General features: G+C 36.2%; 5 protein-coding genes across 5 annotated transcripts; 3 read left to right on the top strand and 2 right to left on the bottom strand.

The window, feature by feature from the left end:
* The first annotated feature begins 850 nt into the window (after positions 1-850).
* LOC111487159 (DELLA protein GAI-like) lies at positions 851-3,082 on the top strand. Its single transcript, XM_023134424.1, has one exon. It carries the CDS (start codon positions 1,047-1,049, stop codon positions 2,868-2,870), a length of 1,824 nt encoding a protein of 607 aa, XP_022990192.1. The 5' UTR covers positions 851-1,046; the 3' UTR covers positions 2,871-3,082.
* A 2,170-nt stretch (positions 3,083-5,252) lies between these two features.
* LOC111487704 (polcalcin Che a 3-like) lies at positions 5,253-6,356 on the top strand. The gene has a single exon (XM_023135201.1). It carries the CDS (start codon positions 5,940-5,942, stop codon positions 6,192-6,194), a length of 255 nt encoding a protein of 84 aa, XP_022990969.1. The 5' UTR covers positions 5,253-5,939; the 3' UTR covers positions 6,195-6,356.
* A 516-nt stretch (positions 6,357-6,872) lies between these two features.
* Positions 6,873-10,727, bottom strand: LOC111487695 (probable serine/threonine-protein kinase PBL7). Its single transcript, XM_023135193.1, has 6 exons — positions 9,809-10,727; positions 9,461-9,718; positions 9,204-9,379; positions 8,194-8,273; positions 7,940-8,084; positions 6,873-7,453 (listed from the first exon to the last, which is right to left on the bottom strand). Exons 1-6 carry the CDS (start codon positions 10,527-10,529, stop codon positions 7,097-7,099), a joined length of 1,737 nt encoding a protein of 578 aa, XP_022990961.1. The 5' UTR covers positions 10,530-10,727; the 3' UTR covers positions 6,873-7,096.
* A 3,352-nt stretch (positions 10,728-14,079) lies between these two features.
* On the top strand, positions 14,080-16,409 carry LOC111487696 (pentatricopeptide repeat-containing protein At1g77360, mitochondrial-like). The gene has a single exon (XM_023135194.1). It carries the CDS (start codon positions 14,244-14,246, stop codon positions 15,792-15,794), a length of 1,551 nt encoding a protein of 516 aa, XP_022990962.1. The 5' UTR covers positions 14,080-14,243; the 3' UTR covers positions 15,795-16,409.
* Positions 16,410-18,214: 1,805 nt separating this feature from the next.
* Positions 18,215-20,564, bottom strand: LOC111487700 (putative transcription factor bHLH086). Its single transcript, XM_023135198.1, has 5 exons — positions 19,925-20,564; positions 19,333-19,440; positions 19,160-19,225; positions 18,531-18,596; positions 18,215-18,434 (listed from the first exon to the last, which is right to left on the bottom strand). Exons 1-5 carry the CDS (start codon positions 20,396-20,398, stop codon positions 18,303-18,305), a joined length of 846 nt encoding a protein of 281 aa, XP_022990966.1. The 5' UTR covers positions 20,399-20,564; the 3' UTR covers positions 18,215-18,302.
* Between the last annotated feature and the right edge of the window lie 5,757 nt (positions 20,565-26,321).

Below are 26,321 nucleotides of genomic sequence, written 5' to 3'. Positions count from 1 at the left end.
TGTAACCTGCCTCGATTTACACGTTTCCTCACGCGACCTGTCACTCGGTGCACACCACTTCCTTTTAAATATATATTTGATTTAATTAATCTAAACCTTTCTGGATATGATTTTTTAAAATATATATTCATTTTCATCCGCTAAGTTAAATATAAATAAACATATCTATCGATGACTTATTATCTGACCCGAACATTTTGAGTATGCTTTGTTGGAACAGCAACCATAGCTACAAGAAGTATGGTAGAATTCGTTGGTATGGTTGTTCAAGAACTCCGTTTGATGATAACTCCCACACAATTCTCGTGAGAGCGGGAGAAACATATATTAATCGATCCTATTCTATTTTAGAATTAGAATAAAAATAAAATAAAGCGCGTGAAGAACACAGAGGAGAAGTGAAGGTGGACGAAAATGAAAGAGTAATGTAGAAAGGAAGCAGCATTGCATTGCTGGACCCCGCAGTTGGCATCAAAGTTGCCATTAATTTGAAAGCCCTTTAACACAACCCTTATGATTTTCTTTCCATTTATTATTATTATTTTATTAAAACACCTTCCATAAATTTAAACTCTTATTTAATAGTTTTATTTAAAAATATATATTTTTTCAATTTTGGAAATAAAAATTATCCATAAATTTTAATCCTCACACACAAGGTTCATATTTACGCCTTTTCTCAGTTTTCTAATAATTATAAATTAAAAATGTTCATTAAATTATAATTGGTAGTTTTGAAATTTGAAATTGCAATAAATCTAAAATGGAAGGAATAATTTTGTAATTAAAAAAGAACAAAATTATAATTCCCCCCCAAAAAAAGGAGAGAAAAAAAAGAACTGGCTTCTATTATGATGGCCTCTGTTGTTCCTTATCTCCTTCTGTATTTCCTTTTCCTATCATGTTCTCTCTGAAAAAGAAGAGGAAGAAAAAGAAGAGGAAGAAAAAATCTCAATATTCTGAAGACCATTTCCATTTGCATGGTTGAGTTTTGATTTTTCTGTTTTCTCTGCTTGGATTCTTTTTTTTGTTTTTGTTTTGTTTAGATGAAGATGAAGAGGGAGCTTGAGGATGATAGATCTACTGGTGGTGGTGTCTACGGCGGCGGAAGGCAGGGGGTTGGGAAAGGGGAGTGTTCTTCAGTGTTGAGTGGGAAAGTGAAGATGTGGGAGGAGGAGGAGCAAGAGGTCGGCGGCGGAATGGATGAGTTGCTTGCTGTTTTGGGCTACAAGGTTAGAGCGTCGGACATGGCGGATGTGGCGCAGAAGATGGAGCAACTGGAGATGGTGATGGGATCTGTTCAGGAAGATGGGATTTCTCATCTGGCTTCTGATACTGTTCATTATAATCCTTCTGATCTCTCTGCCTGGATTCAAAATATGCTCTCTGAATTCAATAATACCCCCAACCATTTCAACTCTTCTTCTACTTCTACTCCTCCTCAATCTTCTCAATATTCCAATCCTCACTCACGGATTCAATCCAGGCCTTCGCGGTTGTACGACGATGATTCTGAGTACGATCTCAGCGCCATTCCTGGCGTAGCGGTTTTTCCTTCCAAAGATTACTCAACAGAATTCGAAACTAATTCTCGCAAGCGAGTGAAGATTGAAGGAGAGAATTCGGTGAATTTGTTGCCGCCATCGCCACCGTTTGTTGCTGCGGCAGCGGCCGGGATTGTCTCTGAACCTTCTCGGCCGGTGGTGGTTGTGGAGGAGGGCTCGCAAGACGCAGGGATTCAACTCGTTCACACTCTAATGGCCTGCGCCGAGGCCGTGCAGCAAGAAAACATGAAGATCGCTGAGGCATTGGTGAAGCACATCGGATTACTAGCGGTATCGCAAGCCGGAGCGATGAGGAAAGTCGCGACGTATTTTGCCGAAGCCCTAGCTCGTCGGATTTACAGAATCTACTCTCCTCAAGACGGATTTTACTCTTCATACTCCGATATCCTCCAGATGCACTTTTACGAGACCTGTCCGTATCTGAAATTCGCGCATTTCACTGCGAATCAAGCGATTCTCGAAGCATTCGCGACGGCGTCGAGAGTTCATGTCATCGATTTCAGTCTCAATCAAGGTATGCAATGGCCGGCGCTGATGCAAGCACTCGCATTACGGCCAGGAGGTCCGCCGACGTTTCGATTGACTGGAATCGGCCCGCCGAAGCAAGGTAATACGGCCGATTCGTTGCAGCAAGTCGGTTGGAAGTTAGCGCAGATGGCGGAGGCCATTGGTGTGGAGTTTGAGTTCAATCATATCGTGTGTAGTAACCTAGCTAATCTCAATCCGGCGGCTCTGGAGATTCGGCTGGCGTCGGTGGAGGCAGTGGCGGTGAATTCGGTGTTCGATCTCCACCGGTTACTGGCTCGGCCTGGAGCGATCGAGAAGGTTTTGGGATCGATAAAAGCAACGAAGCCGAAGATCGTGACGATTGTAGAACAAGAAGCAAACCACAACGGGAGGGTTTTCATGGACCGGTTCACCGAGGCGTTACATTATTACTCAAACATGTTTGACTCGCTCGAGGTTTCCTCGACCGGGTTTGAACCGGCAAGTGAGGACGTGTTGTTGTCTGAAGTTTATTTAGGAAGGCAGATTTGTAATGTAGTGGCTTGTGAAGGATCAGACCGAGTTGAACGGCACGAGTCCTTGACTCAGTGGCGATCCCGGATGAAATCAGCTGGGTTCAACCCGGTTCATCTCGGTTCGAACGCGTTTAAGCAAGCTAGCATGCTTTTGGCCCTCTTTGCTGGAGGAGAGGGGTACAGGGTGGAAGAGAATAATGGGTGTTTGATGCTTGGCTGGCACACTCGACCGTTGATCGCCACGTCAGCTTGGCAGCTCGACGCCGATGAGTCGACCCAGTGAGTTTGTGGCCGTGGCTCGTTGTCTGGTTTTTTTTTTCTGCCTTTGTATTTGAAGGGTGGATTAATGACACTATATTTTTGGGGGTTGCCTTCTTACAATAAATATGGTGAACCTTAATTCTTCAAGAAATGTAAGAAATTATGAAAGTATTTTCCTAAGTGTGCCATTCCTCTTTGATTTAATTTTAATTTGAATGTTATTGGTTGATTGGATATTATTTCTTTATGAAATTTAAATTATAGTTTCATAGTTTTAGATTGTAATGTTTGAAAACTTTATGTTATGTGCGTATTTAATAAGATTACATGTTTGGTAGTACAAAATAAATGCTATTTATTTGACTTTCCACAATTGTATGATATTGTCCACTTCGAGTATAACCTCGAGTATTCATTGATTATAAACCCATGATCATTCCCAAAATTAGCCCATGTAGAACTTTTATCCAACATATAGGATACCCAAGATGCACCTTCTTTTTCGATGGCTCAATTATAGGAACGTCATGGTTAAACATGTTTTTCCTAGAACAATTCTATTATCCATAAATTTTCCTACAATGCATATGAGTGAGAACAAATGATGTTGAAAGGACCTGTGTTGGTACGTGGGGATACTTTTCACTCTTAAAAGCAAGAAGTAGTTAACTTAATATAATGACTTTGGAGAATTTAATGTACCAATCTCGAGAATAAAAGCTTAAATTTAATGTAATGACTCAGGCCCAAAATTCAAAATTTGATGGCCCAACATTTCCATGCGACATGGTTACGTTACCTACTTCTCGTCTTTTAAAGAAGGTGCACCTTTTTAACCTTTTTAACGGAGGTAGTAACTTTAATTTGAAGTTTTTCTTAGTCATCCTATCTTTAAACTGTAGTCTTGATTCGAATGTGGTCTTGATTCATTCATATACACCTCATTTACTTAGATATCACATCTGACCTCAAAACAATCTTGAAGGTAAAGCAACGAGCACATAATTCGGCATCCTTTCAAATCATTACGAGCTCTTCAACCTTTTTGCAATCTTGAAGTTAATCTCTTTTTGGAAAGCAACAAGTTTATCTCTTATGTAATTATGAAGGTTGGTAATGAAATGATGAGAAGAAGTAGAGGCATGGGTTTGAAGAGGTTAAGAGTTAATACCCATTTCCCATTAAATTAATATCATTCATTCATCCAATTAACCTCATAGATATCCCTAATTAAAGAGCTTGAAAAGACTTTAGATTAGATCAATAATAATTCCCTATTATTTCATTCTTCTTCCTTTTTTTTCTTTTGGTAGTTGAGGGGTTTTGTCATGTCACTAAATGAGGTTCGACCATATGTACAAATGAACACGACTCTCTACAATAATATGATATTGTCTACTTTAAGCATAAGCTTTCATGACTTTGCTTCGGGCTTTCTCAAAAAGCCTCATACTAATGGAGAGAATATTCTTTATTTATAAACCAAGATATTTACATGATTGAACTGTTTGCTGAATTGCAACAAATGTCCTACCATCATTGTCATGGTGTCAAAAGAATGTGAAAAGTTACGCGTAAATATTTTTATAAGAAACAATGACAATAAATATATGTTTAGGTAGTCGTTAATATCATAGTGTAATATGAGCTGTTTTATTCTTCTCGAATGGTTTAGATGCACGAACCAAACTAAAAGAAGACGTTAAAAAGGCAAAGGTTTTATATAGTTGAAGATTAAAATTATTCATAAAGGGAAAAGTTGAAATCTAATCAAGGAAAAAAGGAATTATGAAGAATATTAGAGTTTTCGGTACACACTTTTGGTGTAGCTGTTTCAAATAATATATCTAGACATACTCATTTGGGTACTCGTTTATACTCATTACGTGTACTCATGTATATAAAGAGATATGTGATAGATACTTCGTAATATGAACTTGACATCATGATATATAAAAGAATTCTATATTTTATTCTTTATATCTTTATGTTCTCTTTTTTTCTTCCTCTTTAAGCAACTTCTGACGTGATAGAATACTTCTTTTCTTTTCCATAGTTACACCGATACTTGAAAGTGTTTAGCTTTTTCGCTTAGTTTATATAAGGGAAGATCAGTTGAAAGGTATGTGACGTTTGTTGAGAATTTGATGGATCGATATGACAAATTATCTTGTGAGTGTGTGATCGTTGAGTGTGAGTGTGTCAAATGTATGGTCATGTTTGTCCATGGTCGCATGCTCGTTCCAAATCCCAATATGTGTATGACGTCTACCAAAATCATGTCTACACACCCGACACCCGACCGGACTAAAATGACCAAAAATTTTACTATAAGAGATATGACTAGTTGTCTCTTTCTCCTACTCGAATTGTATGCTATCAAAGTCGTTATTGTTGCCTAATTGCTTTAGCTTATAACATTGTTTTCTTTCCAATTATTTTGAACTTATTTCTTCACTCACGTTTTCCAAAATATTTGCTAACTCAATCTGATGTTGTCTACAAAATCCGAATTTCGCTCGGTTAGAACAACTCAAGATTTTAGGGTGCATTCAAACCTAGATGAACCGGGACGAACCCTAACGATTTCATCCGAGTTCGCCAGAGCCACTGGATCAAGACCAAATACTGAGAGTTAGCCGTAATGCGAGCGCTTGCATCAGTGCCGGAGACTGCATACCTTGATTGCCGCCGCAGCAACAAACGGCGGAAACAACTTCACCGAGCTCTGTCCTTCAATTTCGATTTCTGTTGAGAAATCTCTGGAAGGAAAGATCGCCACGCCAGGGCTGGATCAAGTCCGTGAGTACGAATTAGAATATTGAGATGATTGAGGAGGAAAATTAATTGCGAGTTCTACATTTCTTTTTCCACGGTGATTTTGAATGTTCTGTGATGTTAAAATCATTATTTAGGCAAAATTCGTTGCAAGTTCTTCATTCTTTTGGCCATCTGAACTCTATGATCCGACATTTGAGGATCACCTTAATCTCCATAAACTCTGCTCTTTATATAACTCACCATCTTCTTCAAACGTCTCTGTCTCCACTCACCAATTTCTCAAACCACAAAGCTTTTTTGATACATCATAATGTCTGATGATGCTCAAGACAAAGTTGACCGTGACCGTATTTTCAAGCGTTTTGATACCAATGGCGATGGTAAGATCTCTTCAACCGAGCTCGGGGAATCATTGAAAACACTTGGCTCTGTTACCAACGACGAAGTTCATCGGATGATGGCTGAGATCGATACTGATGGCGACGGGTTCATTTCGTATGAAGAATTCACAAGTTTCGCTCTTGCCAACCGTGGATTAGTCAAGGATGTTGCAAAGATTTTCTAGATAATGTTTTCATACGCTTCTTTTTGTTCGTTTGATTTCTTGTTCTGTTTATGTTTCTTTCTTCTTTTTTTTCTTAAAAATGTATCTTTCTTGTCGTTCTTGATTTGGAACATTTTGCATAGTGAAATATTGTTTTGGATGTTAAGCTGCAACTTCTTTGAATCTGTCTCAACCAACCACTTCACAATAATTCATCCAAAACCATAGTATAACTTGCTTTTGACCATTTGGAGCGGTCCAAGCCCCGTGACGTGAGATCTGATCTCACAATCCACTGTCGTTGGGGACGCTGGCGATACCAGTTGTAACAGCCCGACCTGTTACACTGACGTGAGATCTCACAATTCACTGTCGTTGGGAACGCTGGTGATACCAGTTGTGGTTGTAACAGCTCGACCTGTTACATATAGCCATCAGTTCACCGTTTTTAAATGTCTCATGGAGTGGTCATTTGGCTCACGATTTTAAAATGTGTCTTGTTAGCTTGAACCGTTACATATCATCTCGCCGCTGTCAACTCACGGTTTTAAAATGCAATATGTTAGGGAGAGATTTTCATACCTTATAAGAAATGCTTCGTTCCCCTCTATCGAATACATTTCTAGTTTATAAAACCCGAGTTTATGTAGTTCTTGAGTCATCTACTAAATATAAAACTTTTGATCTCCTTAACATATAGTATAAAACATGAATCTTTCAATGAAGATTAATAATATTTCCTCCATGGAAAATGAGGAAAAATACATGGAAGTGTTCTGTACAAAATGAGCCTATTTACAGTCTCACCACTCTTTCAAAACTCTAATGTTAATGATTCAGCCAACTACACAGATCTACAAGCAATCAAAGTCAAGAAAACCACTCCTTATTTCAGTAGCTCATCGCATGTTTTTGCAACCTTTTTAACGACAGAAGAGGTAATCATCTTGTTCGAACTCGGTAAGTCCCGCCATGGCCAACGCCAAATGACCCGTCATCATCTCGCTGTTCGTATTTTGAAACTGAGAATAGCTATCAGTGACACATCCATGCCCCAAGAAACCTGACCTCTTTGATCTGGAAGGCATAGGCTGTTCTTCACCTTTCAATATTGCAATGATCTCTAAGATCCCGGGCCTGCGCGATTCTTCGCTGGTAATGCAGGCAGCAGCAGCTTCGATCATTTGAATTATTTGATTCGAATTCTTCGTCGTGCATGCCACCAGTGGATCGAGCAGCTCGGTAATTGCTGCTTTCCCTTTCTGCAATAATGGCTTTGCCTGAAGGAAAATATGAAGTTTTTTGAAGTTAGAAGACTACTCTATTCTATAGTATGAAGAAAATTACAACATCTACTATAGACTGCACCGATGAACACAACATGGCGTACTACGGTTTCGTGGAGTACAGTTCGGTATATGAATCACATTATATCAACTTGGATGCGAGATGGGGAACTCCTATAATAGTTAGCGGTACTAAACAAGTCAGTCATGACCTCTTTAGAAAAAAAGGAACTTGCTTAACTCGCTAGGCTTTTAGAACAAAGGTGGTTCTGTTTATGCTTCAGACGATTTGACTAATTACATAATACTAGAATATTCGCAGCGAGACAAAAGGCAAACTTATAGAGAGACCTGTTTTAGCTCGTTTACAAAGGTAACTGACGAGCATAGTCGATGTTCTATTACATATGACTTTGTGCAGAAGAGAATCACTAGTCCAACAAAACTAGATGAAATTATTAGAGTGATATAATGACTTACCCATAGAACCAAGTTCTCCTCTCCATGTGTTCTTGCTTCGATCGGTTTCCTGCCCGTTATGAGTTCCAATAACACGACTCCTAGAGCATAGACATCCGTTTTATCTGATACTTTCCCATGCTGGAAATACTCGGGAGCTAGGTAACTACAAATAAGATCGAAAATTGTAAATCGAAAAGGAACACGAACGTGGAAGGTGAGAGATTCTCATCATCCTTCCCCTACGTTAGAATATCTCAAGAATGAGTTCATACCCAAATGTTCCTTTGACAGTTTTGCAAAGGAAAGGCACGAATGGAGCAGAAGTCCATGTTGCTAACCCAAAATCACATAACTGCAAGCAATTGATGAATAAGAACAAAGGTTAACACTTGGTAATCAGACTTATTTGAAGAGATCATTTAGATTATCTTGAGTGTTGACTTGATTTGTTTCTCTCTATGTAAGAACACAGGCCCACCGCTAGCAGGTATTGCCAGGGAGAGGTTTCCACACCCTTATAAGGAATGTTTCGTTCTCCTCTCCAACCGATGTGGGATCTCACAATCCACCCCCTTGGAGGCCAGCATCCTCACGCTGGCACACCACCCAGTGTCTGCTTTGATGTCACTTGTAACAGTCCAGGCCCCCTGCTAGTAGACATTGTCCGCTTTGACCCATTATGTATTGTCGTCAGCCTCACGGTTTTGTTTCCAATCCTTATAAGAAATGTTTTGTTTTCTTCTCCAACCGATGTAGGATCTCACAATCCACCCCCCTGGAGAGCCCAGCGTCCTCGCTGGCACACCGTCCAATATCTGGCTCTGATGTCACTTGTAACAGTCCAAGCGGGGGCTAGCAAACATTGTCCGCTTTGGCCCTTTACATATCGTCATCAACTTCATGATTTTTAACGAGTCTACTAGGGAGAGGTTTCCACATGCTTATAAGGAATGTTTCGTTCTCCTCTCCAACCAATATGGGATCTCACAATCCACCTCCTTGGAGGCAGGCACACGGTCCAGTGTCTGCTCTGATGTCACTCGTAACAGTCCAAGCTCCCCGCTAACAGACATTGTCCGCTTTGGCCCATTATCGCCATCAGCCTCACGGTGTTAAAACGCGTCTACTAGGGAGAGGTTTCCACACCCTTATAAGGAATGCTTCGTTCTCTTCTCCAACCAATGTGGGATCTCACACTCTATTTCTCTACCCTATCTCTTTCCTTTGTTGCGCATCAAACAACCAAACGAATATCCAAACAAAATCAACAAAATTCTTTCACCTTTGGCATTTTCTTGGATGAAAGAAGGATGTTTGAAGGCTTAATGTCTCTATGAACCACACATCTTTCAGTCCCATTGTGAAGATATGCCACAGCCTCAGCAATTCCAATACCAATCTTGAATCTCACCGACCAAGGAAGTGACAAGCAACCCCTCATTCCCCTCTTCTTCTTATCTGCAATGGCTATCCTGTTAGAATCTCAAAAAAACTCACTAAATTTCAAGCAATCAAGAACACAAGAACAAGAACTCATACCATGCAAATGTCTTTCTAAGCTTCCACCAGAAACATATTTATAAACCAAAAACAAACCCTCTTCTGGATCTATGCAGAACCCAACAAGAGGAACTATAAAAGGATTCTGAAGAGAGCTAGCAATCATCAACTCTCTGCAGAATGCCTTCGTTGATTCTTTATCTTCCTTGTCTAAACGTTTGATTGCCACAGAAGTTCTCAAAAACCCAACCCTCCCTCTGAACACGCAGCTCAATGCCCCTCGTCCAAGAACTCTGCCTACCACATTCAAGAACATTGAAGAAACTTCAATATTACATAACAAAATTTTGGTTCAAAAACGAAAAGGGTCATTGATTATGAGAGTACCTGTTGAGAAATTACGTGTTGCAGAAAGAATTTCCCGGAAGCTGAATCTAATCAAGGTATGAGCCACAGGGGAAATGCTCTTTTCAAGCGATTCAATCCTCCGCCATTTCAATTCTTTGTTGAGAGCTTCAGCCATCATTCCATTATCCAAATTCACCATCAAAACAGTCGCCGGAGGTGTAGAAGAGGCGATGTTCATAGTTTCAAGCTCAATCTGAGAGCAAAAACTAAACCGAAAAGATGAATGAACCGACTGAGGATCAGAATTAAACAACTCCCCACCGCAAGCACCAGATTCCGCAAGCAACCATGCCTTATTATGCTCTAGATTCTCGTTTTTCCCTTCCACATTTGGGTGTTCATCATCTTGAATGCCCTGATTCTTGCGGCGAAAACAAGCAGGAGGAAGAATACACGCAAACCCACGTTCCCAAATCATTTTTCTCAAAAGGGTTCTAATCTTAACCTCATTATACTGACGATGGTGATGATCTAACGCAAGAGGGGATTCCCTTGGGTTAGAACAAGTACAGAGGGAGAAACCCATTTTGAAGCAGATCTCAAAGAAATCACAGAAATCGAAAAAACCCCAAAAAATAAAGAACACAAAATCACAGATTCCCACAAAGAGAAGTGCAAAAAGAGAGAGAAAAGTGGAAAGAATTGAAGCCTGCTTTAGCTTTGCTTCAATGGTGGGAGGAGAATATGAATTGATGAACATTAATCAAAGAAATGGAAGAATGGATTGCAGCCATCGTTTAGGCCCCTCTTGGAATTGGTGAATATGGGGTAGCTCACTTGCTTTACCTTCAAAATGGAATCAAATTTCATATCAAACCAGAGGGCTCATGGTTCTTATGCGTGCGCGCGCCTCCGAGAGAACAAGAGATTGAATAACAAAACGCTAATTTAACACAAATAAATACAAGAACATGAACCAATTAAAGGAACCAAACTAACAATAGTTAATTACAAATAAAGATTCCATCTCCTGATCTCTTAGTGTACAATATATACCATAATTAATTGGTGGGTGCGTTATGATTTATATTGGTTTCAGCCAGATCGTGTGATATTGTTTATCATTTCGGTTAAAATATAAGTTTGATCCAAGTTATGAACTTTTAATTTTGTTTCTCTCGTTAATTTTATTAGTTTGACATCAACCTCAACCATTATATAGTTTTTAAATAATAGAGCTAATTTTAACGGGATTCAACTAGTTAAGATATATATTTATTCTTTAATACAAAAAACGTGAAATACGACCGTTTAAACCTAAATACAAATACATTTTTTAAAAAATGAATCTTTTTTAACCTTTTATTTATTTATTTATTATCGATGAATATTTATTCCAAACTCATAATTATATCATAATTAGCCACTAATTCGAACAACTTTACTGATGGAAAAAGTTAATTACTAATGATAATACACTTTTTACATTTTTATTTATTTTTATTTTTTTCACAAAGATTGAACAACAAAAAAATAATGATGAATATTCCATTTTAAAAAATAAAATAAAATTATAACAAAAATATTAAATAAACTCGATCCCTCAATAAATCTGTCTGATAAACAGATTCATATTTTTTTACCACCAACACAGTCTTCTGTTCTTTTTTTTTTATTTTTTTTAATTTTATTCAATAACTTCAAACTAAAGTTTAAATGATATTTATATGATTTGAGCTCAGTTGAGTTTGAACTATTTTTTTTAAACATAATTAATTAATTATATAATTTTTTTCGAGTGAAACAACCTGTTTGAAATTAATAAACCTAATCCAAATCGACTATAAAATATTTGAATTGGATTGGTTCGAGTGGTCTATTAAGTAAAATCTTAATATAATAAATATTTTTTTATATATTTGCAAACATTAAATTAAAATCTACCACTCAATCAATAAAAATTTTTAGAAAATAAATAATTGAAAAATAAAATAAATTTTATTTTTATAGAATTTTTAAAAATAAGATTAAAAGTATTGTTACCAATAAAGTGAGATTCCTATATTAATATTTTGTAATGTGTTACATCATGGTCTCCTTCCTCCCTTGCTTCATGTTTAGACTTTGGCTAAAATAAAAATAAATAATTCAATAAATAATTTCATGTCCCCTTCATGCTTAGACTTTGGCTACATACACTAAACAAAAATCTAATAACATATGTACAAAAGTTTGGTTCCATATAATTGAATTATTTATTTTATTATATGTCCTCTCGGTTGTTCAATTTTAAAGATATAATTAAGCGTTTTATTTGCATGTGGCTCGTTTGTGCTTTCTAAGACGTAACCAGGAAGGACAGAGTTGTTTGTTTTCCTATCGAGTTTCGATTCTTTTTTTTAAAATATGTTGACCTAACAAAGAAAGAGAGTGTCAAGAAACAAAACATACCCTTCACGTTGGAAAGTTCGGGATTGTTAAGAAGACCCTAAGGAAAAAAACTTCGCCTCAATTACATCGGTTTGTTGGGTTATGGAGTCTGCTGTTTATTTACAACTTACTCAATGATTATACATAGTAAAACTATATATAGTAAATGGTAAATGACATATAAAGTCAATGATCATATATAATAAACAATATGTACAGTAAAACACCACGGTTATATATATTAAAGTTATATATAGTCAACTGAACCATATATATTTTAGAGAGTAATTTAATGCATTCTTTTACCGGGCAACTTGAAGTCATCAATATAAACCTTTACCCAAAACCTTAAACCCTAAAAAAAAAAAGAATCACACAATTTTTATTATAGTGTTTTGGATAAACTAAAAGTAAAGTCACGAGAGGTTATACTCAAAGTGAATAGTATCATATTAACGTAGAACGTGGTTGTTCTTAAAAGTGGGACCGGGACCGAGGGTGAGGAGAAATTGTGAGCATTATATGTAAAGGTTACCTAATGTGATAATGATGGGTATTAAAAAACAAATGTTTTGAAGGCATTTGTGTTGGCCCTTCCGTTGACCCGAATCAGATTCCATTCCCCCCATTTGGTCTGTCGGTGATGAAAAAAATAAAGATTTTTAATCTCTTTTTAAAATATCATTAATAACTTTTAAAATAAATATTTAATTTCAACTTAATCTGACTACCACATTTTTCAACATCTCTTGCAATATGGTCACGTTACTTATCTTTTCTTAACCGTGAAAACTATCTCGACCAATGAAGTTTCTTTTTAAGAGTGAAAACTATGATTGAACCACCGAAAAATAAAATGCATTTTATCGATATAACTAGTAACTTTCAATTCTTTCATACATTTCTTAGTTATCGTATACTCATGGTCACTCTCATTTAGATGCGATCGATTCATTTATGTACCATTCTTTATGAGAATATTTGCTAAAACCATCATACTTAACTCGAGGTGAAATTCTCTCTTCATAATCATTTACAAAATCAAATCCATTACATGATATTTGTCTATAATAAAAAGTCAAATATTGCTAAAACATAATGAAAAACTAAATATCCTTACGTCAAATATGATTTAAACCATAATTCAAAACAAAAAATAAGTCTTATTTAATGAAATTATAATTTCTTTTTAATATTTTATAAGTAGCATGTAATTAATTTTTTTTTTCCTTTTTAATAATAGAAAGATTTTATTTTATTTTATTTTATTCATTTTCTTCAATATGTAATCACGTTTTTGTGATGTCCCTCATTGGTTGAGAGGAGAACAAACCACTATTTATAAGGGTGTGAAAACTTTTATTAGCAGACCCATTTTGAAGGGGAAGTCTGAAAGAAAAAACCCAAAAATGACAATATCTACTAGCGGTAGATCTGGGCCGTTACCATTTTTGTTTTAAGTAAACTAAGTATGTTCGAGATTAGAATTAGTATAGATGAGACTGTGAAGATGGAGAATCCTTCCTCGTTTCCATCTCGGCTACCTATTTCACTTTTTATTTCCACGAAATTCTCTATTCATTTTTGCGAGGATCAGAAGCTAAGATTCCTCAAGTAATTTTGTTCCGTTTATTATTTTTTTAAAACAATTTTCAATATAATATTTATTAAAAAATTCTAAAAAAAACATAATAAATCAAATATGGGTCAATTGGAATCATACTTCATAAGCCCTAATTTAACTTGTAACGTTACAAAAGTTAAAAAGAAAAATCGGTAAAATGGTAAAATCTTATTTTTCGCAGGTAAAAATCCCCATCCATATTGATATTTGAATTCAATTATTTATAATATCATTTTTTTTTCTTAATTACTTTTAGCTTCTTCCCTGTTTCAGTTCTTCCCCACCAAACCCTAAAACAACTGAAATTCAATTTTTCTTCTATGGATTTACAGTGGACTGACAATCGCCATCGCTGTGTTCTCTGATTCTGGTCTCTCCGTGTTGTTCAGCTTTTTCACTCTCCTAATATTTCCTACATTCATGGGAGAGAACAACAAAAGACGACTCTCCGACAATGGCCACCAACGAAGCAAGAAGCATCAATCTTCATCTTCCCCTTCTTCTGCTCGAACTCCCACTCGCTCAACCTCAATCTCTCACCCTCGGTTCAATAATCCCTCACCGGAACCGTCGAGGAGCAAAACCCCGCATTTCGTTTCGTATCTCGACTTCCCTAATTTGCCCTTCAAGATTAAATTACTATGTGAAATCATCGCCAACGCCTCATCGATTGATCTCGAAATCGTTCTGGAAGAGACCGGCGTTCAGGTTAGTCGAGAAGATGTAGAAGACGTTCTGAAATTATCTTACAAGTTTCCGGGATCATCCATGAAGTTCTTCCGGTGGTCCGGCCGGAAACTCAACGACCAACACAGTCCTTATGCGTGGAATTTGATCGTCGACATTTTGGGTAAGAATTTACATTTTGAACCAATGTGGGATGCTATGAAATCGATGAAGAACGAAGGATTGATTTCTTTGGCTACTTTTGCTTCTGTGTTTAGTAGTTATATCGTTGCTAATCGTGTTAAGGATGCCATTATGTCATTTGAGGTTATGGATCGTTATGGTTGTCCTCGTGATGTAGTGGCATTGAATTCACTTCTAAGTGCTATATGTAGGGATGGAAACACCAAGGATGCTGATGAGTTTTTGCAAATAGCCAAAGGTAAAATTAGGCCTGACCCTGATTCTTATGCCATTGTATTAGAAGGGTGGGAAAGTGAAGGAAATATAGTCTGTGCCAGACAAACTTTTGTAGAGATGATAGAACAGATTGGTTGGGATCCCACCAATACCCCTGCTTATAATTCCTTTTTATGTGTATTGCTCAAGGACCCCAATGGGCTGCACGAGGCATTGATGTCCTTCAAGAGGTTGAAAGATAAGATGTGCTATCCGGGATTTAAGTTTTTCAAGCTTGCCCTTGATGAGTGTGCGAAGAATCGCGATGTCAAAGCGGGGAAGTATCTTTGGAATGAAATCGTAGAGAGTATTAATTTTCAGCCTGATACACATATGTACAATTCGATGATTGTTCTATGTTGCCATCAAAACGACGCCGATGCAGCGAGAAGGGTGTTAGATGAGATGATATCTTATGGAACATTCCCGAATTTGGAAACTTACAATTTGTTATTTCGGTACTTGTTAAAGGAAAAGAAATTGAGAGAGGCTTCAAGTATATTTGATGAAATGATTAAAAATGAGTTTGTTCCAAGCCATGCTAATTGTAAAGCAGCAGTCAGGATTTACATTGAAAATGAAGACCCAAATGGGGCCATAAAAGTATGGAAATGTATGGTTAAAATTTATGAATCTGATCTTGAAGAGATTGCTAATTTCTTGATTGTAGGGCTCCAAGATCAAAAGAGGTTGCCAGAAGCAGTCAAGTATGCTAATGAGATGATTGATAGAGGTATCATTTTGAAACATTCAACTTTGTCCAAACTAAAACAGAGCCTTTTTGTAGTTAGGAAGGAATTTATGTATGACGAGCTCATGATGAAGTTGAAATTTACTGAGAGATAAGAATTTTGGTGCTTCTAACCTCTGCATATCTTTTTCGTCTGGGTTATAGAGATGATATATTTGGGGCTCGGATCGGGCGTGCGTTCAGAAATGTATCAATTTCTGAGGAATCTTCTGCTGTTTTCAATGAACATGTAGATGTCTGTGAAGTTCTAGTACAAAACAAGAAACTATTGTGTAGCATGTCTTTCCATCTCATTGGAAGGGGAACATTTTGTGGAGTTGGAGACTGATGATAATTGGTATAAGAAGAGAAAATCTATACTTTTTGATACCAAAAGAAGAGAGTATCACAGGGAAGGCTTGTCTCCTGAATGGAACAGAGATATCTGTTTGTGGTGCCGTTCTGGAATCAGCTCATTTAGAGATGTGATGTTGAGAGGCTTGGGGTAGGTATGAGTAGTGGACTTTGCTTGCAAGGAGTTCTGCAATTATCCTGGGTGTTCTTAATTGTTAACTGGCTCTTTTGTTTTTGCTTCTTTTGATGTGGGCTGGCTTCTTTTTTCGTTGTTTGTGCTCTTTTCGTACGCTAGCCTTGATGTCATCATCTAGTATGATAGGTGTTAGGAATCACGGACCTTCACAATGGTATGATATTGTCCACTTTGTGCATAAGCTTCAATGACTTTGCTTTTGGTTTCCTCAAAAGACCTCATATCAATGGAGATGTATTCTTTACTTATAAACCCATGATCTTCCTTATAATTATTCAACGGGGACTACTATGAATAATTATCAACAATCATTTCCTCGAACAAAGTACCATAGAGCCTTCCATGAGGCCTCCTTTTTTGAAGTTCTCGAATAGTCTCTTCTCAATTGATGCTCGACTCTTTCTCTAGAGTCCTCGAACGAAGTACATCATTTGTTTGACACTTGAGTCACCTTTTATGATACTTTCGAGGCTCACAATTTCTTTGTTTGACACTGAAGGATTCTATTGGCATGACTAAGTTAAGAGCACGACTTTGATACCATGTTGGAAATTATGGCTCTTCACGATGGTATGATATTGTTCACTTTGAGCATAAACTCTCATCCTAACAAACGGAGATATATTCCTTATAAATCCATGATTATCCTCTTATTAATCAATGTGGGACTCCCCTCCTAATAATTCTCAATAGTAGGTGGTACATGTGCACCATCATTAATTCACTTACTAACTTATTGTTAGGTGCTCGTCATAGAATGACAACTTAACTGCTCTTCAGTGTGCAAAATGTCAACACATAATTGGGATGGTTCATGCTGACCTTTGTTCACAGTTTATAGTGGATTCTCTTCAACTTCACAGTTTATGGTTAAGACTGAATGAAATCTTTTATATGAGTGGATCAATTAACTAATTCTCAAGGTATTCTCTACCTATTCGTTTGTATCAGTTTCGGGTATAGGTACTGTAAAAGTCCAAGCTCACTGTTAGTAGATGTTGTCTTCTTTGGACGTTTCTTTCCTCTTAAGGTTTTTAAAATGCGTGTTAGAGGGGAGGTTTCCATACCCTTATAAAGAATGTTTCATTCTCCTGTCCAATCGATATGGGATTTCACAATCCTACCCCATTCGAGGCACAGTGTTCTAGCTGACATTCATTCTCTTTCCAATTGATGTGGGATCTCACAATACAGGTCCCCTTTTGCTGAAGGTCGTTTAAGCTTTTCTTGGGAGTATGACATGGATCACTTTAGCATGTAGCATTCAGTACTCGAATATTGACTCGAGGTATTTTTTTCTACCCTTCTCACCTAGAATCATTTTTTTTAGAAGATATCTAATCATACAAAGAGATATTTATTTAAAGAGATGTTTCTAAGCTATGAAATCTAAATCATTAACTAACACAAATCAATGTATAATCTTGTATGAATTAAATTACTACAAATTTAAAGGTTTAGAGACTAAATTTTCATATCCTATACTTGAAGGGCTACAATATTACGAAAATAAAGTTTAGAAAACTTTTATGAAAATTAGGAACCAAACTTTTTTTTTTTTTATAAAAAATAATATGTTCTTGAGCAAAAAATTGGAAATCCAACCGTATGCATTTTTATTTTATTTTAATTTATCGATGTTTACAAGAACACCATGTATCTAATAAGTTTATTTGTATAATCTGTCATTTTTCTTTTAATATAATTATTAATGGAGAAGATCCTAAATCTTCCAAATCTGTGCATTAATTATTTGTAGATCATTACAGACTTAATTATGTTAATTTAATTGCCTGTATGAAATTCTGCAGAATATATACATATGATTTGCTGGTAGATTCTCCTCTAAAAACAAAATTTTTTAAAACAGATCTCCAAGTGAGGCCTTCATTGAGTAGTTCATAACTGGGTAGAACAACATTTCCAGCTTCATTTTTTTAAGGAACACCATTAATTTCTGATCCAAATCTTGTCGTTTTTTTTGTCATTTCTTTATCAGAATGGTTTATTGATTCATGGGTTTGAATTATTGAGAGCTCTAAATTGTTATCATACAAATTGTGTACTGATTCCATCACTTTTGACTGTTTGAGCTTGAACTTCTTTCTCTTTGAGATGAAAGAATAGCATCAATGGCTTCCTTAACTTGGGATATATCAGGAGCTTTCCCACCTTGAACTGGCCAAAACTCATCTGTAGCTAGGATCTGATATTCAAAATTTTTACTATGATATCAGAGCCAACGCCAACAAGGAAGGATCTTTATCCAAAATTTGGAAACAGAGTGATATGGAATTTGTACCTTCACTTGTAGTTGAAGAAATTTTACATAACTAATTGCCTTTTCCAACATTGTTACCAAATCAACCTGCAAACAACTACAAATTATTAGCGTTTCACGAGAAAGATCATAGATATAGAAGTTAGGGACACTGTTTATTCGAACAAAACATTTTGGGTAACCAAAAAACAAAATCACAAGAGCTTATGCTCAACGTGTACAATATCAGGTCATTTATCAGGTCGTTGTGGAGATTGCTTGTCCTATTAGAATCATACCCATAACTTAGTATTAGAATATAACAGCCTAAGCCCACCGTCGGCAGATATTATCCTTTTTGGGTTTAGAGATATTTGTACCCTTATAAAAAAAATGTTTCGTTTCTCTCTACAACCTGATGTAGGATGTCACATAGAATTCTTGAGTGAGTGTCAAATAAATAGACATGTGAGCCTTGACGGTGTGTTCATAGAGAAGATGCATAGAGGAGATCTATTAGATTGACGAAAAGGAGCTAACACTGGATAGTGCTAGACGAATAAATGACTATTTAAGATGAACACTGGCTAGTTAAGAGGAAGATATGTTTTTATTTGAAGGAGGCGTATTGAGATATGAACATGTTTTTAATATTAGATAAGAGCAAGTACCTTGGAGCCATTGGGAACCAATTCTTGAAGTATCTTCAGCCGCTCGCTAATCCTCTCTCGTCGATTCTAAGAAACATGAAAACAAAGACAAAAGCAGACATTCTTTCAGAACCTTAAAATTATTTGTTCCTTAAATTGTAAGCAAACGTTGTCGAAAAAAACAAAACTAAAACCTTGGCTGCAATGCTCTGTGGATCCTTCGCTGTTGATGATTTGGGTTTCTGCTTCTTAGCTGCAGCTGCTGTGCATTGCTTCTTACTAACACTCCCACTGCTCTCTCCCTGTCAATCAATCAATCAAACACTTCTTCTAAGCTAACTTTCAAAATAAAAAAACTAAGTAATTTAGCTAAGTATTCAAATGTGTTTCGTTAACAACCTAAGTCTGTCATTTTTTGTCTTTCTTTAAAATTTTAGTGAGAGGTTTCTACATCTTTATCAAAAATGTTTCTTGTCTAACCCTCTTTGGAGCTTAACCTCCTCATTGGCTCGTCGTCCGTTGTCTGGCTCTGATATCATTGTAACGGCTCAAGCCCACCGCTAGTAGATATTATCTTCTTTAATTTTACTTTTCGGGCTTTTCTTCAAGGTTTTTAAAACGCTGTCTACTAAGGAGAGATTTTCACACGCTTATAAAAAATGTTTTGTTCTCCTCCCCAATCGAGACGAGATCTCATATTTTCTCAACAAAAACGAAAAAAAAATTTATAACTTATGGCAAAGAGAAGGTAAGAAAACAACAATTGAAAACTTTGGAATTCAATACCATATGAGGTCGCTTTTGATTGGCAATCTCGTGAGCTCCTTCAGCTTCCTGAATGCCATCAGAAACACCAGTTGCTTCAGAGTAAAGCCAATCATACACAGACCCGTCACCATTTTTGTTCTCTTTTGGAGAGCTATAACCATTGGTAGCTGTTTGAAAGCAATTGGGATCTTCCATCAAACGCTGGTGATCATCCCAATTGTAAGTGTCTTGACAAACCCCTTGTGGCTCAAAGCTCAGCAAAGATTCATTGTTCTTATGGAAGATATTGTCAATCCCACACTTGAAGTTGATGAGAGACTGAGGCAGTTGCTGCTGCTGCTGCTGATGGTGATCGAGTTGGTAATTCGTGGTGTTTCGGAAGAGAAAGGTAGCATTTGGAGTGTCATGGGTAGCAATGGGTAAAGACTTGATATATCCACCAGCTTTGTCCATGCCATCGGCTTCATGTACAGATGAGTTTGCAAGTGCCATTGAGAGAGGCAGAGAAAAGAGAGAGTCTTGAAGAGTGCTTTAAAAGTACTCGAAAGGATACACAACCGTCGTACTTTCTTGACCCTATTTGTAGGGGTTCTAATTAATCCAATTATGTTTTTATATTATATAAAAAATTCCCTTCTCATTGTTGACTTGTTTTCAATTATAACCCTCTATTATTATTATTATTTGTTTTTGGGAAGATCATCTTAAAAAAAACCATTTTTTTTTTAGTGAACTTAACTGATTAGAAGTATGAGATCTTATTAGTTAGAGAGGGAAACGAAACATTCCTTATAAAGGTGTGAAGACATGTCCCTAGTAGATATATTTTAAAATCGTGAAGCTAACGACTATATATACGTAATGGACCAAAATGAATAATATTTGTTAGCGGTGAGCTTAGGTTGTTACAAATGGTATCATAGTCCGTCACCAGGAGGTTTGCCAATGAGAATGCTGGCTTCGAAAGAGATGAATTCTTTTTTTTTTTTCACGTGTTGTAAAATCGTGAGGCTAATGGCGAAACGTAACGCGCCAAGATGGACAATATTTGTAGCGGTGAACTTGAGTTGTTACAAATGATATCAGAGCCAGTCACTTGGCGATGTGCCAGTGAGGACACTGAGAAGGGTGGTGGATTTCTTATTTTTGTCACGTGTTTTAAAATCGTAAGGCTAATGATACGTACCGAGCCAAAAAAGACAATATTTGCTAGTGTTGGGTTTGGTTATTACAAATGGTATCAGAGTCAGTTACAAAGCGGTGTGCTAGCGAGGACACTGACTTCAAATTGGTGGATTATGAGATCTCACCTCACTTAGAGAGAGGAACGAAGCATTCCTTATTTTTTCACACGTTTTAAAACTCTGAGACTAACAACAATAAACAACAAGCCAAAACGGACAATAATCATTAGTGGACGAAATGTTTATCCTCCTATACTCACATCCATAATCAATTAACATGGGGAAAGAGATGAATGACTTTCAATAAAAAAAAAGGGGTTGGGTAGAATGTGGATGGTATGAGTTGAAAGCCATAATTTAATGGGTTATGTGTTGGGATGGAGCAGCTGGCAGAGGCGAGAAAGGCTCGGCGGATGTGTCGCCAACCCCACGTCTTTCAGATTCCTGTGGTCACCATTTTAGACCCTAAAACTGATCGATCTGAGGAACCAACAATAAGCACTTTCCTGTGTGCTTCCCCTCAGCTCTCTCACAGTCAAGCTAGCACGTGGATTCTAACCTTATTTTAATCATGGACCCATATTTTAGGAGTTGAAGATGTGAAGTTTTAAGTTGGCATTACTAGCTGAGCTGGTGTGGTTCTTATTTGTGGGTTATTTTTAAGATGTGATTGGTGTGGCGGTGGAATCCCATTTCATTTCTCAACATCGTGTGTTTATTTTTGACTTAGTTTGTATATGAATATTTTTATGAATGTATGATATTTTTGTTCATATTCGCTGTCGATCGACTAATTGAAATGATAACGATGATGTTGATGTTGGTAATAATGTATTAAAATATATGGATGAATGATTCGAAGATATATATATATATATAGACGTTGGACTTTATACTATGGAATCCAAAAATTTTAAAAGATAGATTAGGGTTAGGGTACTAAATTTTTGTTGTATGGACAAAAACAATAATATAGACTTGGAAGAAATATGCTTAGCTTAAGACTAAGTGTATTTGGAATAACTTGAGTGGTAGCGAAGAATATATCAAGTGAGATCCCACATCATTTGGAGAGGGGAACGAAACATTTATTATAAGGGTGTGGAAAACTCTCCCTAATAGACACATTTTAAAACTATGATACTAACGACGATACGTAAAGGGTCAAAGCGGACAATATCTGTTAGCGGTGGGTTAGGTTGTTACAAACTATAGTTGGATACCGGCGATTTTCTAGCGAGGACGTTGACCTTCAAAGGGGGTGGATGGTGAGATCACACACGAAGTCATTCCTTATAAAGGTGTGGAAATCTCTTCCGTGTAGACACATTTTAAAATTGTGAGATTGACGGTGATGCATAACGGGTTAAAGTGGACAATGCATCTCTTATAAGGGTGTGGAAATCTCTCCCTAATAGACGTGTTTTAAAATCGTGAGATTGACGACGATACGTAATGGGTCAAAGCGGACAATATTTGTTAGTGATGAATTTGAGCTGGGGTGTGAAAACCTCTCCTCTTTCCATACACCTTTACCCTTCTAATACCTAAAGAATATTACAATTTGTGGTCGATTGGTGAAACCATTGCAACCGACTTAAATAAGAACTTTCAAGATAGAAGTATGGTCCCCTATCCCTTTGTTACTTTTAAATCGGCGTTAACTCCTTCGGTTGTATGATATCCGAGTAAGAGAAGAGTAACATGATTGAACTGAGACCACATCCGAATGAGAGTGATCATCACAAGAATTTCAAACTTAAACGTGTTTTACTTGGAATAATTCTATGTTGGGTGATCTCTTGAGAATTTTCCTAGGAAGTATATCAGTGAAGACAAAGCACGACCGAAAGGATTTTTGTTAGTTAGTGGAGATAGTTTTCACTCTTAAAAGCAAGGAGTAAGTAACGTGATCATGTAGTAGGAGAATGTCAGAGCCATCAAGTGTCGAATCTAAATTTTGGGTATTGATTCAAATCTTAGACATGAGTTGTTACAAATGATATCAGAGTCAAACCTCTCTTAATAAGATGCAATTCAAGAACAAACTAAGGTGAAAGCTAGTGGGCATGTGACTATGTATTAATGATATTAATTCCGTCCCAATCGATAGGGTTTGTAAGAAGAAGACGTGAGTAATGAGTGGTAGACCACTCATAAAGAAGCGAGGAACATGCATGAGCCTTTGTTTAAACACCCATACACATATTTGGGTCATTAAACGCATGCATGCAGGCAGAGAAATGGTGGGAGGAGGTAGCCAAAGGGAGGATCCAAAAGACAGATGGTTTTGACTTTGAAAAGAAGGGGTTGATTGGTCCATTAGAGCTGTCCCCATGCACCTAATAAAAGCACTTTAGTCTTAAACCATCACATGCTTACTCACATGGCCTAATCCCACACATATCGCACAATCCATTCCCCATAAACAAACCCTAAAAAATAATAGCTATTCAGCGCAGCTGCCAATTGTGTTGGATGTTTAAGGCGACTTTTCTCAGCTTCCCAATACTATATTCTTCTACATATGTCTGTGTTCGTCTTTAATTATGATAATCGAGTAACAATATTGGCTGATTCTTAACAATTTCGTGTTTTTCTAGTCGAACAAATGTTAACCCATCAACCATCTTGAGGATGAGTTGACCTAATCGTAAAAAAGAGAACAATCAACTCTATCTATATCAATAAAGTGCCGCTTTGTTTTTTGTAGCTCAATCATATGAACAATCAAGTGAGCTTTACTCGAAGTAATTCTACATTGGGTGATCTCCTGGGTCAGAACAAAACATGTTGGAAGAATTAGTGTTGGTTTGTGGAGATAGTTTTCACTCTTAGAAGCACATGTGAGTGAAGACAAAACATGTTGGAAGAACTCGTGTTGCTTTGTAGAGATAGTCTTCACTCTTAGAAGCGAGAAGTAAGTAACGTGATACGAGTTGTTGCATGGACGTTCATGAAGAATAATAACATTAATTCAACTAGCATGTTGTCACCTCCACAAACTTTGAGTTTTAATTATGATAATTATATTTTTTTGCCATTCAAATATTTCTAAAATATTTTTTCAGAAATTAAGCTTGTTTTTTTTTTTTTTTTTTCATATTTTTCAGTTTTATCTTTTTTAGGAAAATATTATAATTTTAGCTATATTTTTCATATTATAATTACATCATTTTTTTATCGAAATAAATATTTGAGGAACAAATACATATTTATTTTTAATTTAATGTTTACGTTGAATAATTGTCTTTCTTTTCGTGGGAGAATAATAAAGGAAAAAAAAATAATAATTATATTATACTTACACTACACTAGTGATATTTTGTTCGTGTTTCTAATAAAAATATCGATTTATTCTCTATATTAAATATCGAAGACATGAACATGTAAAAATATTAATAAAATAACTAACATATTCGAGAAATTTAATACGTCGATTATAATATTAACTTTAATTATTCGTCTGGTTTTCTATGAAAAAAAAATAATATTTTTATTCATTTATTGAATGGTTCCAACCTATTCCACGTATGCATAAGGACGCTCCTTCATTGACTTGAATCAATCTTTAAACTATAGAATAAGATCGGAAGTTTTTCTGCGAGATTCCACATTAATTGGAGATGAGAGCGAAGTGTTAAAGGATGTGGAATCCTCTCCCTAATAGACGTGTTTTAAAACCGTGAGGTTGACAGCTATACGTAACGGTCCAAAATAAACAATATCTACTAGCAATTCATTTAAGTTGCTACACGTTCAAAACCATAAATAAATAAATAAATAAAATCTAGTTAATAGGGTTGTCAAAGGATTGTGTATGAATTAAATTAATATGTATATGCTAAGATTATTTCCTTTCATCACTTCAACAATTTCACTTGTTTCATTCTTTTTTGTTTTTATTTTTTAAATTTTTAATTTTTTGTGATTACTAAGGACATAAATATAATCACATGCAACGTTTCATGAATCATGCCCTTCATAATATTTTAATTTAAACTATAAATATTCACTAATTTATTCTTAATCTAGAACTCAAAAGTTCGAATTTTGTATTGTTTGTGAAATTCCACACCGGTTGGAGAATGGAACGAAACATTTCTTGTAAGGATGTGAAAACCTCTCTAGTAGACATGTTTAAAAATTGTGAGGCTGATAAACAATAACTATTAGTAGTGGACTTGAGCTATTACAAATGATATTAGATATGCCAACGAGGACGCTGGCCCCTAAAGGGAGTGAATAGTGAAATATTTACATCAGTTGGAGAGGGGAACGGAGCAGTCCTTATAAAAGTGTGAAAATGTCTCCTTAGTAAACACGTTTAAAAATCATGATACTAATAATGATATGTAACTAACTAAAGCGAATAATATTTACTAGCGGTGGGTCGTATTATGAATATGGGCCGACCAAAATATTGGTCCAGGCCCAATGGTTATAAGAAAGTATTTGATCTAGGTCCATGAGCTCAATGAACCATAGTTTCATGGAGGCCATAAGAGAGACAAACGTGAAATTTTCTTTCTAACCATATAATTCTTGCCCGGCGTTCGGGTTATTGGTTTGTCCAATCCGACAACATTTCTAAGTCATTCATTCAACTATCTCTTAGAGACACGATCAAGAAGTACCATGCATAAACTGCCCTCTCGTTTTTTCTTTCTCTTTGTCCCACCCAGAAAGATACGAAAAAAAAATAGGTTAGCACCTCTCTCCCTATGAGTCGAGCAGCTTTACTCATTTTTCTCTGACTTCTCTCTTCCGCTAGTTTTTTATTTTATTATTATTATTTTTTTAAAATAATTTTTTTGAAAAAGAAAATCTATGAACTTAGTATTTCATCTACTTTTCCATTGAGGTTGAGAATTAACTTCTTATTTAAGTTTTTGAATAGAAAAAATAAAATAATAATAATAAATAAATAGTTTTATTGAATGAGAAGGGAAAACATTGCTTGGTGGGGAAGAGAATTGATGCAATGATTGGTTTGGTTTGGTTGTCTTGTAATCACTCACCAAAAGTAGACAACTTTAAAGTTTTTTTTTTTTTTTTTTTTTTTTTTTTTAACCATGCATACGTGTCAACTTTTAAGTATTTTAATCACATTTAGAATCGAACTTTTTAAAAGGAGAAATAAAACATTCTTTTTTAGGGTGTAGAAACCTCTCAGTAACAACCGCTATATATGTAACGGGTCAAAACAGACAATATTTGTTAGCGGTGGG

This window comes from Cucurbita maxima, unplaced genomic scaffold, assembly GCF_002738345.1.
Source record: "Cucurbita maxima cultivar Rimu unplaced genomic scaffold, Cmax_1.0 Cma_Scf00012, whole genome shotgun sequence".
In the NCBI taxonomy this organism is placed as follows: domain Eukaryota; kingdom Viridiplantae; phylum Streptophyta; class Magnoliopsida; order Cucurbitales; family Cucurbitaceae; genus Cucurbita; species Cucurbita maxima.
The sequence above is the reverse complement of the archived record's forward strand: the minus strand, read 5'-3'. Positions and strand labels throughout refer to the sequence as shown.